Below are 15,809 nucleotides of genomic sequence, written 5' to 3'. Positions count from 1 at the left end.
CGCATTCCTCTCTCTCTCTCTCTCTCTCTCTCTCTCTCTCTCTCTCTCTCTCTCTCTCTATCTCTCTCTCTCTCTCTCTACCACAGAACTGTCCCCCTTTTTCTTTACCTCTGGATCCTGCATACGAAACTGGTAATAATGAAAGACGGAAAAAATGAATAAAAAAATAATCCTTACTGTAAAATATTGATATCATTATCGGGTTTGAATTTCTTGTTCGATTGTTAAGTTTTTTGTCAAGATAACTCTAGTAATCCTAAAGCGTTGTAATGTAACAGGGATCTTAGAGACAACAAAGAAAATAATTTAAGATTGACACAGGATTGTAGTTGATTTTGTATCATTAAGCTTATTTATCATTGTAACTGCAACTCGAGGTATTCTGGGGTGAGGTCAAAATACACATGCAAATAATCTTCATTTCAGATTACTCTAGAAATGCAGTCCTACTGTGAATAAACCCACTTTCGTTGATGTCGCCGTTTCAGGGGAGCCTCGCCATGACTTCACACCGCTTGAACTAAGGTTAGAGCGCCCTCTTGCGTAATAAACCCACCATAACCACTGCACAATAAAGGTAGAGCAATAGTCCCAAAATATTTGTAACCACATAGACACACAGACAAACACAGACATACACACACACCACCACAGCGACTAGGTATTGCATCATGAAAGACGTAAATCTTTCGATACTGAGGTAACCGTTGAATTTGCTCTTATGTATTGCAAATCTGTAGAAAACATGAATTGATAACGTCGAGGGGTTGAAAATATCTTTATATGGTTATTTGAGAGAAAAAATATTATTTTGTTTTATTGAATTTGATTATTTTAGTGTTTCTGTTGTGAATCTCAGCTATTGTATATTAATAGAATATGAAATAAATCCTATATAAACAGTATTTTATTGAACATTTCAGGTTAATGGCATCAAAATATAACATAGCAATAGGATAAGCAAAAAAAATGAAAAAGAACGGTTTTTAAAGAGGAAATTTTAAGAGGAAATGTTTTGTGTATGGTCCAGTGTCAAATCAGTAGGCGCACTTGTTAAATGCATCTTCTCTCTGAACTAAGCAATGCAGAGACATTTCCTGTCTGAATCAGGTTCAACAGTCTTCAGTTTTATTTTAGGTTGAGCACAGGACAAAAGATACTTCAGAGTAAGACAAAGAGAGTGTTTCAGTTCATTCACATCAATGAGAAATGAGCTCAAGCTTGTTGATGTTTCAGCAATGATGATGTATTAACATGCTGCTATTGCCCAGCTGATAAAAATATACACAGGTCTGCGTTTGGGCACACAGAGTGACTCATCTCTGCCGGGACTCGAACCCGGAGCCTCTGGATTAGAAGTCCAGCGCGCTATTCCATTGCGCCACAGAGACTGCGACAGGATAACTCAGGCCTAGTACGATTTAGATACTGCATCTCTCATGTCGCCACTCTCTGCATTTCTGCAGCATCAGGACCACTCAGATCCGAAGGGATGACCGGCAGAGGGCGCTGTTGTTTACTGCGAAGGTTGTGTCAAGTTGTAACAAATTAGCTAAAGTAAACCGGATGTCGACGTTCTAGCATTACAAAATAAAAGCATCCCTTTACTTAACTATTAACAGAAACTGGCTTTAGTAGCCACGGCCATTATTTTGAAAATTCAACAAGGAGCAACCTTTTCTCCTGTTAGCCAGCTTCATATTGTTCGGTAACGAAAATGAGGCTAAAATGGAGACTCCCTGAGCCGTTTGCACCGGGCCAAACTAAATTACGATATTAACAATAAATACTCAGGAATGATGGAACAGAAACGTAAGGTAGTCGATGCTTGTTACAGTAGACCGATAGTTACAATTAAGATCAGAAATCAAACGTTTGGTCTTATTAAAAAATATTAAAAGCAAGGATACAAAGAACAGCGCTTTGTGGTCCGTGCATCACAAATTGAAATCAACGTAAAAAGATCCATCTGTCTATATTGTTATTGTCTTTTGATCTATCTTGGGAAATATATTGACACAAGCTGTAAATGTTTCTCTGTTCCATCCTTCATATATCATTAAATGCTATTTTTGATTGTATTTGCAAGTGGTTGATATTTTATATAGTCAAATACTTAACACAATAGAGTCAAGAAATACATAACCAAGCTTTTTCTGTGCAATGATTTATTTGTGGTATGATCATTTGTTAGATCACATTAGATCAATTTTAACAGGCCACAAAAGTGTTAGAATTTACAGATCCCAGACCTGATCAAACAGGAAATACTGTTCTTCGTTTCGGTCAATAAAAAAAACGTAAAAAAAAAAACAAATGTACTAAAGGCAGGAGTGCGTCAAATTCTCTGTCCATGTCATGGTGAATCCTCTCACGGAACCCGAAACAAAGGGCAAAATCATTAAAGAGTTTCAATGTTTCATCACATTGTTTATCAGAAGGGCCCTGGTTGCTCTGTGTGGTCGCTTGGCGTTCAGACACTCACACACTGGGGTCACAAAATGTTCATGTCTGAGTTCTAACCAAACGACTTTATGGAGGTTTTTTTATGACCAGACAAAATCAGACCAGACAAGTTCCAGCCGTATGCAGGCCTGCTTAAGCCAACCGATATCACTTGTGAACCACGTTGCATAATTCAGCGCTGGTGGATTTACTTCAATTCAGCCACAGCACTATCAGACAGACATCTAGTAAAAAAAAATGTTTGTCTACTGGTGCATAGCCCAGTAATAGGAATTGAAAAGATATTAAATAATGATCTGATAAAGATTTCTGGAGAGAACCACATTTTCAAATATTTACTGTAAAGATAATTACACAAAATGTTACTTGTCCTTGTTATGATGAGGTTTACAGTTTGACTTGCAGCTTAACAAGCTGATACCATTGATCATCAAAGACCAGTTTAGACAACCACATTTTCAAATATTCATGTTGGTGAACATTTACCTTTTACACAATGAAAATCGTCAGCTGAGTTGTGCTTGGATCACCATGTAACCAGCAAAGAGGTCTATTGCTTTTATACAGAGAACTTCACACAAACACCTCAAACACACTTCTACATTATCAAACCTACCAGAGGAGGAGCCAAGTTTTCAGGAGGAAGGGAAGCCTTCACATAAAACGTCCACCTGAGAGAGAGTCTCCCAAAATCTTGTCCGTACAGTAATAGTAATGAACAGTTAATTTTGCCAACTTGAGGTTAACTCATCACAGAAATTTCACAGTTATCTTCCTTTGCCGGGGTGTACAGATGGCCAACAGGGATCTGAGGAAGGAAATACATGCAGGGGGTTGAAGACGTTTCACACAGGGATTAAGGGAGAAAGTCAAGAATGTCAGCCTATGAAATTCAGGAATGACTATAATTGTTAAGTTTATGGACCAAAAAGACCAAAAGATAACATAACATCTTTAGAAGACTTCTGTTTTGAGAATTAATTTCAATTGAGAAATTGTAACATCTACCTTTTTCAATCCTCTAAAGACTGAAGTCAATTTTACTAATTTACTTTCGGCAATGGCAAGATTTAATTATCTCAGTTCAGCTTTCTAGGTGAAAAATAAAAGACAAGTTCAATGTAAACAAAAAAGACTGTCATTGATTACTATTATCATTTTTGATGTGTGGACATTCAGAGGGAGAAGTCTCACCTTATTGTTGTTGTCAGCCAGGAGGTCTCGAGGTTCCGGTACTTTGGGGAAGATGCTTTCCTTATGCCTGTGCAGAAACAGAAACCAGGGAGAGATTTAGGTCAACAGGGGCCAAAAGAGATTTATTTTTTAAGTCAAAGACTTTATGGGTTACCTACTTTCTGAAACACACACAAGCCAGTGCAACCAAGACAATAAATACAAGAGGGATGATGACAGCAGCATACACCAGGGCGTTAGGATCCGTTTCTGCACCTGCATTTGACATCAGTATGATTTTTAGAAAGTAAATGCAACTCCATTCTTACACTCAAAAACATTGTCATATTTTCACATTTTTGGATATCTTTGCAAGTTTTGAAACTTTGACAATGTTCAGTACACACATCCTCCTAAATTACACTGCAGAAATGAAAGAAAACATTAAAATCCTCCAACTTTGGAGTCATCATTTAAAATGGCTAAAGACCTCGAAGCAGCCCACAACATTATTCCAACTGCAAAAATTCTAAGGAGTAACATTAATTCAACTTGCATGTACTTTATTTAAAACCCCACAACACCAAAATGAGACGGAGAGAGTGTACATACCAAAATATTTCTCCTCACTTGAAGGTGTCACTTCCTTCCCTTTGTAGATGGCTTTAATGGTCATGCGGTACTGACAATGGGAGACGCGATTCAGCTTGGTTGAAGTCTTTTCACCTACTGGTAAACTCTGTGAGGAAGTGAAAGCAAAGTTGTAACACCTATGCACGGTTAAAGACAGGACGTACCCCCCGGTCCAAAGTGTTACCTTGTTTTCATTACACTCAGTATAGCTTATGTTGTACTTCCAGAATTTGACTTTGATGTCAGGTGGACTCCAGCGAATATGGAAATCTCCCCCAACCTGAGTCACTGTCCAGTTCAGAGCATCTGGTCTCACTGCGTAGGTAAAGATAACAGCTGAAGACACTGAAGATACCTCCAAAGGTATTTCATTTAAGATGAGTATACACATACATTATCCCTTTACTGAATAGCTCAGGCCAAATTTGAAGAGTAACGCTTGAAGAATATAATATAATAATAGTACATATAATACTTCATCTCTTTCTTGTCCCTGTATGCACATGCAAGTACTGTCTACACAGCATAACAGCCATGCTCAAGTTGCTCTGTGTCTTTCCAGGAAAAGACTTTGGGGACTCTTACAATTCAGAGAGCAAAGGGGAAGAAGTGTGATGTATTTCAACACAGCACTTTCCGTTCGCTTCCTTACCAACCATTGTTTCTAAGCATTATCCGGTAGGTGTTCCTGATGAGTGAATTGTTGAGCGTTCCATTGAAAAGAACATCGATGTTTTGCATGTAGTTGGCATCTTGCACAGAACAACCCCTCTGTACGCCGCCAGTGTCATATTGTGAACATTCTTGTAAAGGTAGAAGTTTCGCTCCATTTGTTTGATCCACCAACCTGAGAGAAATGGAGAAGGAGATGTTGGATCAAAGCCCACCTCAGCAGCTCACATTTAATTTCATAGTTACACACAATTTCTGCATATAAGAATAAGCGGAATAAATGCACACAAAGAAATCAAATCTATAATCTGATAATATTATGGCTCTGGGCAAATTTAGTGAAAGTGTATTCAAGCATTAACTGATTAGTTGATTAGAAAAATAAATGAGATTTAGGTTTTGTTTGGGATGGATCCTTGTTTACTTACATACTAAATATTTGTGATAAAGAAAGTGACCTAACCGCCTGTGTTCCACTGAGGCTTCAGTTATGCAGAAAAGGGAAACGCAGAAGATTTACAGTATAACTCACTCATATACACTGCTACTGCACTGCTGTGTGTTCCCTCGTGCAAAATGTGCTTCCCACCCCCAGATTAACTAGACCATGTAAACAGGAAGTGCCAGAAGATACCTGTAAAAGAAACGGAGATCTGGGACGAGGTTGGATGGATGCCAGGAGCAATGTGTTAGCTTGGAGGAGCGGACGGAGCACCGGAAATCCCTTAGGAGGTCTGAGGTGGAACAGTAACACACAGATGAAGCAGAGCAGAGAGGCTTTGTTTCAAATGAGCATAGCTTCAACCTGTGCTCATTTGGTGAAGAATTATACTTTTTGGGGCCAAAACAGTTACCTGGGTACGTGGCGTTGATAACCACCGGCCCGCTGCTTGTACCATTACAGACAGCTCGGACTAAGAAGATCAAATAACCTCCGTTCATCACAGTGAACATACGACTGTAGAGCACTGGTGTATGTTCCTCCCGGCCCTGAAGGAAAGGATTCAACAAGTCTCAAAGGGCTAAAACCTTCACAATGAAGAAAACCAGGAAGAAACGTGAGGAAAGGCATTTCAAAGAGAGATTCCCACTCTAACAGCAGCCAGGTGGGAGCAGGAACACCACACTGTTATACTCACATCACCTCTCTGTAACTCTCTGTGAACTGTGTAATTGCAGGGTCTTTCTGAGTGCTCTTGTGGTGCCCATGACACCTCTGGTTCAAAGTCACTAATCCAGACTAGGGACACATTTCGTGGGGGCAAGATTGTGGCTGAATTTGGAAAACAGAAGAAAAGGATAATATAATATTGTATTATTATTTATTATCTTGTATCTTTGTTATACAGTATTTCATATTCTGATATATATATACACAGGTGCTCGTCTTCTCCATGATTGTGTCGCCTACTGAACCATAATGAGCTGATTAGACTGTGACACGCCACAATATTTAACTTTTTCACAATATTCAAATTTTCTGAGATACTGAATTTAGGCTTTTTACGAGCTGTATGCCATAATCATCACACTTAAAACAAACAAAGGCTTGAAATATTTCACTTTGTGTGTAATGAATCTATAATTTAAGAGTTTCACTTTTTGAATTGAATTACTGAAATAAATTAACTTTTCCACGATATTCTAATTTATTGAGCTGCACGTGAACATATAAACACGTATATATACGTATATGTATCTATACACATACACACACTATATGTACATATATAGGTCAAATAAATTAAAAGACGCAGGAATGGGACTAAAGGGGATTAAAACGAGAGAATAAATAAAAAGAATATAAAACTTTTTAGAATATGGGGAAATGGGGGCAATCAAAGAAAATTCAGACATGTGTATTTAGGATAGTTTTTTTTAGATCCTCTGCGTTTACTTGACGTCACCATTTACGGAAAACACGGCCATTCTTTCAGAGACCATCAAAGGGAAAACTCGGGTATGTTCACACGCAGCCAGATTACGAAAGTAACAAAGGAACATGTAATGAAATGGAAGTATTTTACCTTTCTGGGACCGAACCATCAAAGCGAAACATAAAAGGAATACATCCAGCTTCTTATACATCTTTTACACTTCGGTTTGGACGATTCGATATCCAAGGTCTCCTTTCATTCGTTTATCATGAAAGCAGAGTGATTGTAGTCATAGACTGCTGGCTGTTGAGAAGGATTAGAAGTTTGTGCGCAGTTCGGCAATTCCGGAAATAAAAGTATTGGAGAGGGCGGAGACATTTGGGGAGAGAGAGAGAGAGAGAGAGAGAGAGAGAGAGAGAGAGAGAGAGAGAGAGAGAGAGATTAGCTAGAATGGGGAAGGAAATGCTAGTTTGTCACTAATGGTGATTTAGTGTTTGTGTGAGTGGGAAGGAACTGAGGCAACAGTAACCATAAAACATGTAATTCTATCTGCAGTTTGTGGTGGTTTCACTCCATTTGTACACACATGAAAGCACATAATCTGTCATTCCATGGTCAGTCTGTCAGTCTCTGGGAGGCTCTTGTAGTTCAAGGAACGATTTGTGAGATCAAGATGAAATAACCTCCAATAATAACAAACTGAAAAGTCAAACTTATCTTACCTATATTTTGTATGGTGTTGGAGGGAATAACAACCCGGACCACACACACGTGAAGAAGTGAACATCACTGATAACGACAGTGGATATGAGCTTGAACACACATTAAACACATTTTACGGGATACAGTTATAACACCGTTATGCATCAACGGCAACATTTAAACCATCTTTAGTCCTTCTTAGGGATAATTCCCACGAGTCCTTGCTCTGCCTGCAGAAGAGTCCATTTGCCCAGTGACCAGCTTTGACCTGCCACTGCATTAGTTTAACCAAACATCAGTCTGAGTGATGTTACTGGGAATACATCGTTTTACATATTTTCTTTCAAAACCCTTCATATTTACCTCAAACAGAGGTAAATATGGTCTTTGCAATGTCAATGTCTTCAGGGCAGACATACAGAATGACTATCTCACTATATATTTGCTTGTCCATGTTCTCAGGTACTTGGGTTGCCAGGTGCCAGCAATAAATTTAAAGGCAGGATAGAAAAACCTGCTAGATAGGGGCCCTGGTAGGACTGGGCTGGGGAGTCCTGACAGTGGCACAGACAGGATTATTGTGCGTTTCCACCACTTGGGTTCTTGCTTCTTGCCTATGGTCCGCCGGTCCTACTGGGACTGTTTCAGCTAGACTTCAGGCTTCCTGAGTTTAATCCCCTGTGATCTTTTCAAACTGTAAAGTTCATTTCCAGAGATGGGTGGTTGCCACATTATGGCATCAGCAGGACCAACTGCAGTCTTCCACTATGTGTAACGGAACATGCATTCCTTATCCTCGTCCCCCTACATCCTCAACAGCGAGCTATCAGCACGGTACAGCCAGAAAAAAACGTTCTTGTCGTTTTTCACAGCTTGCAGCTCCTATAATTGGATGCACTTTACAGTGGAAGTCCTGCACGCATGTGTGTGTGTTACGAATTTTGCTGGAGGACACTGTTCTCAGTTGCAAGGGTGATTTTGCAGGGTTCAACAGCTTCTGGCACTGGGACGTACACACTTCCTGTTGTAGCCTGTAAACCAGAAAGATATGAGTAAAAAAAGTGTTTATGGAAAGGGAGCAGAGAGAGAGAGAGAGAGCGCGAGAGACAAAGAGCGTGAGAGAGAACAACAGAGACAGAGAGCGAGACAAAGAATAAAGTGAACACACCTTAGCCTCTTTGTTGACATTCATCATTTCCTTGAATATGACTGAAGGATCTGGTAGGACAGGGAAGAGCATGGAGCTGTGCCTACCAACACAAATCACAATAAGAGATCAGTACAGTAACGTTCACACTAAACACTGGGTTCATCTGTCCTGCAAGTAAATGGAAAGCAAGCCTATCTGTAGTTGGAATTTGTTAAAATAAGCAAAACATGTTGCTTAATTGCTCGGGAAACAGACTGTGGAATTTATACAAGATAGGCAACGGATTAAAAACAGAAAGTTGGACAGAGATTAATAGACAAAACAAAATTCATTACACACAGGTGGCACTGTTGGGTTCAAGGATAAATTCACACACACTAAAACGCACCTCTTAAAGCAGTAACAGGACAAAATGACAGAGATAGACAGAATGACCGGAATGGCAACGACCACCACAGTCAGTAATCGGTCAGGATGCTGGTCAGCGCCTGTGGTAAACAAACACGTCGTCTTCAGCCTCTCAGAAGTAAATTCGAAAATGTTTTCCAACATAGCAAAGCGTGAGGCCTATAACAAAAAATTACCATAAGTGATGACTTCACTCATGTCGCTTTGTCCTTGCCCACAGTTGTCATCCATGTTTGCCTGCATCTGGAATTCATAATGGCATCGCTCATCGTAGTAGACCGACTTGTGGACGTGACTTTCTGGCTTGCTGTCAGTATGATGCACACATTTCTGGACAAATCAAACAAAATCACAGCGTTAAGATACTTTTTTTTAATGGAAACTACATATTGGTGATGATATTGATAAGTCATAATTAATAGAGATGAAGAAACCTGACAATTGTGACAATACACAGATGGAAGTTGCTGAGAAACAATGACTTCCACTTCTTAATAAGTGAACAGATTTTTTGCGGTGTGTGTGTGTGTGTGTGTGTCTGTGTATGTGTGTGAAGCTTACACTATTTGATTCCAGACATATCCTGTAGCAGATTGTGTAATTCCAGCATGCGTTCTCTCCTATACCAGGATGTGTCCAGTTCACATTGAGTTTATCTCCTTCTGCTGTGACAGTGAACTTTGGAGGAGGAACTTTCACTGGAAAGAAGTTAAAGAAGGAGAGTATCATGTGCTATGCAGGAATACAAAAGAGTTCAAACAGGACTTACAGTTTAAAAAGGAACATTTAGCAGTACTGCTCTTCACAAAACATCACCACAACGATGTGGAAAGAGGCAAGACCAACCGTTGTGTGAAGGCGTGCATGTGAAGCTGTTCCATCCAACTGCTTGCGACGTTTCGTTCACAAGCATGCAGATTTCTTCAGAGATGACCTTGATGTTCAGGTAACAACCTCTTCTCCTTCCACTGCTGTAAGGGTTCTCACACATCTGGAGGGGCTCCTTAGTGCTGGTACACAACCTGAATTGACCCAAACAAAAGAGGTGACGACAGAATACTGACAATTCCTATAATTGCCACTAGGTGATGATGGCGCTCCGTGTTTAACAGCCAATACTCGTTAGGTCCAAGATGTGCGACATTTACTACACATCCAGTGCTGAATAAAAATACATTTTTAAGAAAATACTTGATGTACAGAGATTGCTAACAGGTATCTTTTTGTAAAATAGTGTAATTAGACCTTCCTCTTTTTGCCAGTTCAGAGGCCACATCCTATACTTAAACGAGTCAAACTTGCTACCTTGAAATTGTAAATGTAGGCAATTTGCATATTACAGACACTTAGTTGGCTGTGTAGATAGATGTGATGTCAGCCATGTTAAGAAATACATTTATGATAGTGAAGTAGTGCTGGGATGTATTGAGGATGAACAGTATGTTTTGGCAGATGTCTGTCATTCTCACTTGTAGAGAACCATCAGGTCAAGAGATGGGTTTACTGGGACCCAGGAACAGTCCATGGTGTCCTTGTTGTAGAGGAAACACGTGTATTCTCTCACCACCGCTGTGTTGCAAGCAAACAAATAGAAAGATCAAAACTCTGACCAAGAAGTAGACAAAGATTCATCTCTATATCACAAAATGTTCTCCAGCTCAAACCTTCACCCAAGTTCATGCTTTTGAACCGTTAACCCCCTCTAGTCTAGGATTCTAGAGGGGGGGATTTATACTATACACTTTTACATCTCCAAAACATTCCAATGTGCACATCCAGTCATTCATTAGTCATATTTTTCTGTGTAATATTCCTTAAAAATATCAAAAGAACACTAAATTGACTTAGCAATGGGGCTAAATAGGTATTATTTGATCATTTCAGTACTTTTCTCAAATCCTATGAATCAAATGTCAAATCAAAAGCAAGAATGAATTTATTGGACTACTGCAACAAACGGGAGCGTTTCTGTTTATCCCTCTCAAAATGTCATATTCTCTAAACCTAAAAAGGTCCAAACAAAACTTCAACTTCAAGAATCTGGAATCCAAAATTTCCACTTCATTTCTCACCACTGGGACGTTCAATGCTTATAGTCACAGGTTTGCTGTTTGTCCAAGAAGCGTCACACTTCTCCGTCATCGTTTCCACGGTGAAAGTACAATTACTCTCTGTGGTACAGATGGTGCTGTAAAACTGATCGCCTCTCCCCACCGTTGTGTCGTCTTCAACCTGTGGAAAGAAAACAACAGGCATTGACAGTTATTCAGGTAGATAGTGTTATACTGAGCCATAATGGACACTTTAATGTCTGTTTTAGCTATTTTTTGTGCTTCTTCTGTATTAATTATTCATACCTAGTATTGTTATTATTGTGTGGTTTGTCTTATATTTGTGAGCTACAGGTTCCTTGAATGTCTCCAAGGGGATAAATAAAATATCTGTTTGTCTTTCTGCCTGCTTGTGTGTCTGTCTGGAGCTTCCCTAACTCTTGCAAGAGTCTGTGCTGGCAAATGCAATGACCGCAAGAAAATACATCAATAAATCAAATAAAGTGGTGTGGCAGACTACATAGGAAGTCTAAATCTCTGTCAAATTGATTTATCTATGCTAGTGGCTTAATGGAAGGAAGAAAATCAATATACAGTACATATCACATGCTCTGGAAAATGGTCAACAATGATGTCATTTAAAAGTCATGTGGTTTGACTTAATCAACAACACCAAGCTTCTAATGGATTTTGAATTGGATTTGGAATTGTGCAAATTCATTGTTGATATTGCTGGGAACATGGAGCGGAAGGACATAAATCCCACAGGGGGGAGACTCGGGTCACATGACTTGATCCAAATTTGTGGACACGCTTGACTAACATGGATACGACTCGACTTGACTTTGACCTGGTGTTCATGACTTCAGACTTGTCTTAGACTTCGGGTCTTGCCAATGAACTACCGTAGGATCCGCTCATCTTGTTGACATCGTTGTAATTTGGGGGATATTCCGCATATTTCAAACACATGAAAGTAATAGTAGGATCACCTTACCGCCATGATTTTCCAGGCTTTGCAACTTTAACGTAGGCTTAGTTAGAACTGCGTGCTTACATTGTGAGGTTAGTCTCTAGGCTCATTCACACATGCAGTCTATCTGCGTGGGCTCAGGTGTGAATGGGAATCAGACTTTGAACACATTTCAAATGTGGGAACTGGCAAACCTCATAAGAACTCCGCATGTGTTGACTTGTGACTTTCTCTGTGTTCTTACCTTTCCTACTTTATACCCCACCAGACAGGAATCCTCCAGCCTGCTGGGTCTCTGCCAGGACCACGAAAGCGTCACAGTGAACTGATCATTCCAACTTATTGACAAGTCCGTGGGAGGAGGAAGAGGCTCTGAGGGACCAATTGTTATTATTATTATCAAAAGTGACAATGAATTAAGCTGTAGAAAACAACGTCTGCTGTTTGGGAGAAATAAACAAAACGAAATGTACACATCTAAGCAAACAAATAAAAAAACAGTTTCAATGAATGTCTTGAAAAACATTAATTGTGAGTCACTTCCCCTGAATAATTACACCAGAAATAAAGCAGCTGGGTCACGTTAATGGAAAGCAGCAATTATGAATATATAGAATAGAAAGAGTATTTATTTACCTGGCGAACAGTGAACAAACACAACCATGGCGACGCACTTTAATACCGTGAGAACCGTCCGTGTAAATGACATTTTGTCCTCGGTCATTAAAGACGGATATTCCCAGTGGACATATGCCACGCAAGAAGGCGAAAGTAGTGGCGCGTATTAAAGAATGTAAGGAAAGTCGCCGGGTAAAAACGAGATATGGCGAGAGGTGAAGAGACTTCGCCGTGTCGGGTGTCCGGGAACAGCGGGGGAGGAGCCACCGACGGGAACAGGAGGGGACTGTGGACTGTGACACCATCATATCATCTCTCATATCTCATAATAACTGCAAGTCATAAATGTGTGTGAATGAAAGTTCAAGAAATGATATAAAAGTGTTGGAATATAAGCAAATACAGTAACTCAGGTTAATATAATTACAAGTAACCAAATGGCTGGCTCCGGGAAAGTCTGGAGGTGGAGCAATAAAACAAAGAGATCCACAGCTTCTCTCTCCAGGAGGGCTAGATAACACATATCTGCCAATAGGTGAAGAGGTCACTGTATCGCTTTATCAAAGCTTCAAGCATCTGTGGTCAGGAAGAAGGAAGAGAGGGTGTTTGCATGGACGGGCAGTCAGGGGAGCTTCTTCAGATCATAGGGCTAATAACACCGTACTGTTGTTCTTTAATTTACACAAAGACTATTCTACTTTCCCCCACAGACAGCTGTTCATCCCTCAGATTTGAATCTTAGCGCTGCCCCTCTTGAAGCTGGCTGACCAATAGATAACAGTTAAACTACAGGGTCATCAGTGAATTGATGACGCCTTGTGTTTGCGGCATAAATGCAATTGTACGTGGAAACTCACGGCCTGACCTACGACACAAGGACGGGGTCAGGACGAGCGCTCTTCAATGTCTTATTCCAGTAAAAACCCATCTGAAGATTTCAGTTCATCTTTGCCTCATCATTCACCACCAAAACAACGAACACGAAGAAAGACCATCAGCTAGGTCCTTTTTTCAATAAAAGCAAACAAGCAAACAAGGCGTCACTCGGTGTAAAATTTTCCTCGTTTTTTATTGAAAAGGGCTTTAAAAAGTATCTTTGTCAGGCAGCTGCACATCAGAGCAGATTTGGACCAAACCAAGTGTCCAAAATGTTAAAAATATAATTACATACATACAGATACAGAATTGGCTTTAACAGCATAATGATAAATTATGTACATCTTCTTAAATATTATTATCTATCTGCAAATTTCAGTGTAGCACTTGTGAAATCCGATGAATCCACCGCATGTGAGGATAGCTGGAGTAAGGAAGGGCACAAAGGCACTGGGTCTAGACCCTCCACTGCCTCATCATCATCACCACGTATGTCCTACAGTCAAATCCTCTACTATCAATGATGTCCTGCCTGCAGACAACAGGCGTTCAAAGACTGAGATCAACGGTCAGCATGATGTTTACTGTACATGACTCATTGCCTGCGTTTACAATAACACTGAGCTGAGCACACCCATGATAGGAGCAGCTTCATCACATGGTTTGAAAAGAACCCTGATGTCATTTTTAATTTAATTTCAGAAAAAATAGACAAAAGCACTTGGGGCAGAAATAGCTGCAACTCTCATTTATCGCAATCAGTTGATGGATTGGAATATTCGGCTTGTACAAGTATTTACTCCCTGTCGGTTTGTAGGCTCTGATTCAACGGAGCCAGTCGCCTATTTGCTATCCTGGCAACGCTCAAGGCAATCAGAACAGAAGTTACAGAGTGACCTGCAGAGTTTGGAAGCTCAACGGTTTACAGGGGACATGAAAAATCTGAAGCTTCATCTGGGGAAACATCCAAGAGTCGTTCCAGCAGACCAGAAGAAGAAAAGTGCACTAAAAATCCCAAAATTAGCCAGAATAAGAGCTAAACCTGGCATAGGGACATTCAGCTGGCCTCACTGTGATGAATCCTGCTGTTGCTGATGTTTATATACTGACGTATGTCTAAATACTGAGTTGTGATTGTTCATTCTTGAGTGTCTTCTGCACTGTGGGGGGTATTTTGGGCTTAGCTTAAGCTAGGTAGATATTAAACAGGGAGCTGCAGCGTTCCCAAATGTGAACATGAGGTCACAATGAGTGGAAGGCGGTGGGGGTCCGCGGTCAGCCCAGGTCAGCGGTCGTGGCACTGATGGCACGGAACACGTGGAGGGAGTTTTGTAGCAGTGAACGCATCATATCCTCTTGGTAGATCTAGAGTTCAAACAGAACAAAGACAGGACGTTAAGTGTCAGAAGTCCAATTGACAGAGAACACTCTTTGTTCAGCTATACAATATAATGTGCTGGCTGACAGGCAAGGACAGAATATGAGATGGAGTTGAATGCAAGTAGGTAAGTAAAAAATGAAGGATGCCTATATGATTGTGATTGATATTTCTCATACCCCATACATTCAAAGAGAGACAAAGAACAATTGCTTTTATACATGATGATGTTACCTGTTTCTCCTTAAAGCTATGGGCCAGCATATCAAAGAGAAAGATCAGACCAGTTAGACCAGTTGTTATAGAGAGTGAAAAGAGTGAAAAAGACTCAACACAGCGTTAACACAGAAATAGAAAGAACACAGAAATCTATTCTATGGCAATACAGCAGTGACTCATTCTAATGGAAGACAGAAATAGGTGTTAGGTTGACACAAGAAACAGGGGACCGTTGAAACCGCCGCTGATTTGTGGGGCATTTCCTTATAGAATGGCACTGAACTTTAGATGTGTTTCAATTCTTCACAGAGGGAATACTTGTCTTGAGGAAATATTGAAGAGGAAACACAAGGTTGTAATGACACCTAAAGGTTTTCGCAGAGACAGATACTGTTTGTTACACTTCATAGCCCCCAGCTTTCTCTCTAGGCGCTGTGGTAGACTAAGATTACCTGTTCATGGATGATGTCAGATAGTTCTTTGACCATGTCTTTGAAGTTGGTCTTCAGGCCTTCATGGTACTCAAATTGATCCTCCTTGATCAGACGCTCATTGATGTCAAGAGCAATGCTGCAGGCCTCAACAAAACGCCTGCAATGATAAACTTATTGTA

At 40.2% G+C, this 15,809-nt stretch overlaps 3 protein-coding genes and 1 non-coding gene across 7 annotated transcripts in view; all 4 read right to left on the bottom strand.

Annotated features, from left to right (window-relative positions):
* Positions 1 to 1,317: 1,317 nt before the first annotated feature.
* Positions 1,318 to 1,391, bottom strand: trnar-ucu (transfer RNA arginine (anticodon UCU)). The gene has a single exon. It is a non-coding gene; the product is annotated as a tRNA-Arg (tRNA).
* Positions 1,392 to 2,141: 750 nt separating this feature from the next.
* Positions 2,142 to 7,212, bottom strand: LOC142993120 (uncharacterized). 2 transcript variants are annotated; one of them, XM_076143766.1, is made up of 10 exons: positions 6,972 to 7,212; positions 6,084 to 6,217; positions 5,799 to 5,934; positions 5,579 to 5,678; positions 4,929 to 5,119; positions 4,457 to 4,587; positions 4,252 to 4,378; positions 3,819 to 3,915; positions 3,661 to 3,727; positions 2,142 to 3,274 (listed from the first exon to the last, which is right to left on the bottom strand). In XM_076143766.1, the coding sequence occupies exons 1-10, from the start codon at positions 7,030 to 7,032 to the stop codon at positions 3,209 to 3,211; spliced, it is 1,110 nt and encodes a 369-aa protein (XP_075999881.1). In that variant the 5' UTR covers positions 7,033 to 7,212; the 3' UTR covers positions 2,142 to 3,208. The 2 variants fall into 2 exon arrangements, with proteins under 2 accessions (XP_075999881.1, XP_075999882.1); XM_076143767.1 differs by lacking the exon at positions 6,084 to 6,217.
* Positions 7,213 to 7,346: 134 nt separating this feature from the next.
* Positions 7,347 to 12,965, bottom strand: LOC142993119 (interleukin-13 receptor subunit alpha-1-like). The gene is made up of 10 exons (XM_076143765.1): positions 12,742 to 12,965; positions 12,350 to 12,477; positions 11,154 to 11,313; positions 10,551 to 10,650; positions 9,928 to 10,103; positions 9,643 to 9,779; positions 9,258 to 9,411; positions 9,062 to 9,161; positions 8,692 to 8,773; positions 7,347 to 8,554 (listed from the first exon to the last, which is right to left on the bottom strand). Exons 1-10 carry the CDS (start codon positions 12,827 to 12,829, stop codon positions 8,456 to 8,458), a joined length of 1,224 nt encoding a protein of 407 aa, XP_075999880.1. The 5' UTR covers positions 12,830 to 12,965; the 3' UTR covers positions 7,347 to 8,455.
* Positions 12,966 to 13,773: 808 nt separating this feature from the next.
* The window catches only part of dock11 (dedicator of cytokinesis 11), a 36,280-nt gene continuing 34,244 nt past the window's right edge, over positions 13,774 to 15,809 (bottom strand). For all 3 annotated transcript variants that reach the window (XM_076143714.1, XM_076143716.1, XM_076143717.1), the window contains 2 exons: positions 15,649 to 15,787; positions 13,774 to 14,964 (listed from right to left, as the gene is read on the bottom strand). In XM_076143714.1, the coding sequence (XP_075999829.1) occupies positions 14,875 to 14,964; positions 15,649 to 15,787 (229 nt within the window). In that variant the 3' untranslated portion in view covers positions 13,774 to 14,874. The remainder of the gene's footprint in view (positions 14,965 to 15,648; positions 15,788 to 15,809) is intronic.

Source organism: Genypterus blacodes, unplaced genomic scaffold (genome assembly GCF_046128005.1).
Source record: "Genypterus blacodes isolate CSIRO-AG114 ecotype Tasmania unplaced genomic scaffold, CSIRO-AGI_Gbla_v1 ptg000027l_1, whole genome shotgun sequence".
NCBI lineage: Eukaryota > Metazoa > Chordata > Actinopteri > Ophidiiformes > Ophidiidae > Genypterus > Genypterus blacodes.
This window is presented reverse-complemented; position numbering and strand designations above follow the sequence as displayed.

Coding starts and splice junctions, on each gene's coding strand:
- LOC142993119 (XM_076143765.1), bottom strand. CDS start 12,829: ATGACCGAGGACAAAATGTCATTTACACGGACGGTTCTCACGGTATTA. Junction 10,104..10,550: donor GACCTGATGGTTCTCTACAA/GTGAGAATGACA, acceptor GGGTCAATTCAG/GTTGTGTACCAGCACTAAGG. Junction 8,774..9,061: donor TCCTGTTACTGCTTTAAGAG/GTGCGTTTTAGT, acceptor TTGTGTTGGTAG/GCACAGCTCCATGCTCTTCC.
- LOC142993120 (XM_076143766.1), bottom strand. CDS start 7,032: ATGTATAAGAAGCTGGATGTATTCCTTTTATGTTTCGCTTTGATGGTT. Junction 4,379..4,456: donor CTGAGTGTAATGAAAACAAG/GTAACACTTTGG, acceptor ACTTCCTCACAG/AGTTTACCAGTAGGTGAAAA. Junction 3,275..3,660: donor TGGCTGACAACAACAATAAG/GTGAGACTTCTC, acceptor TTCCTTCCTCAG/ATCCCTGTTGGCCATCTGTA.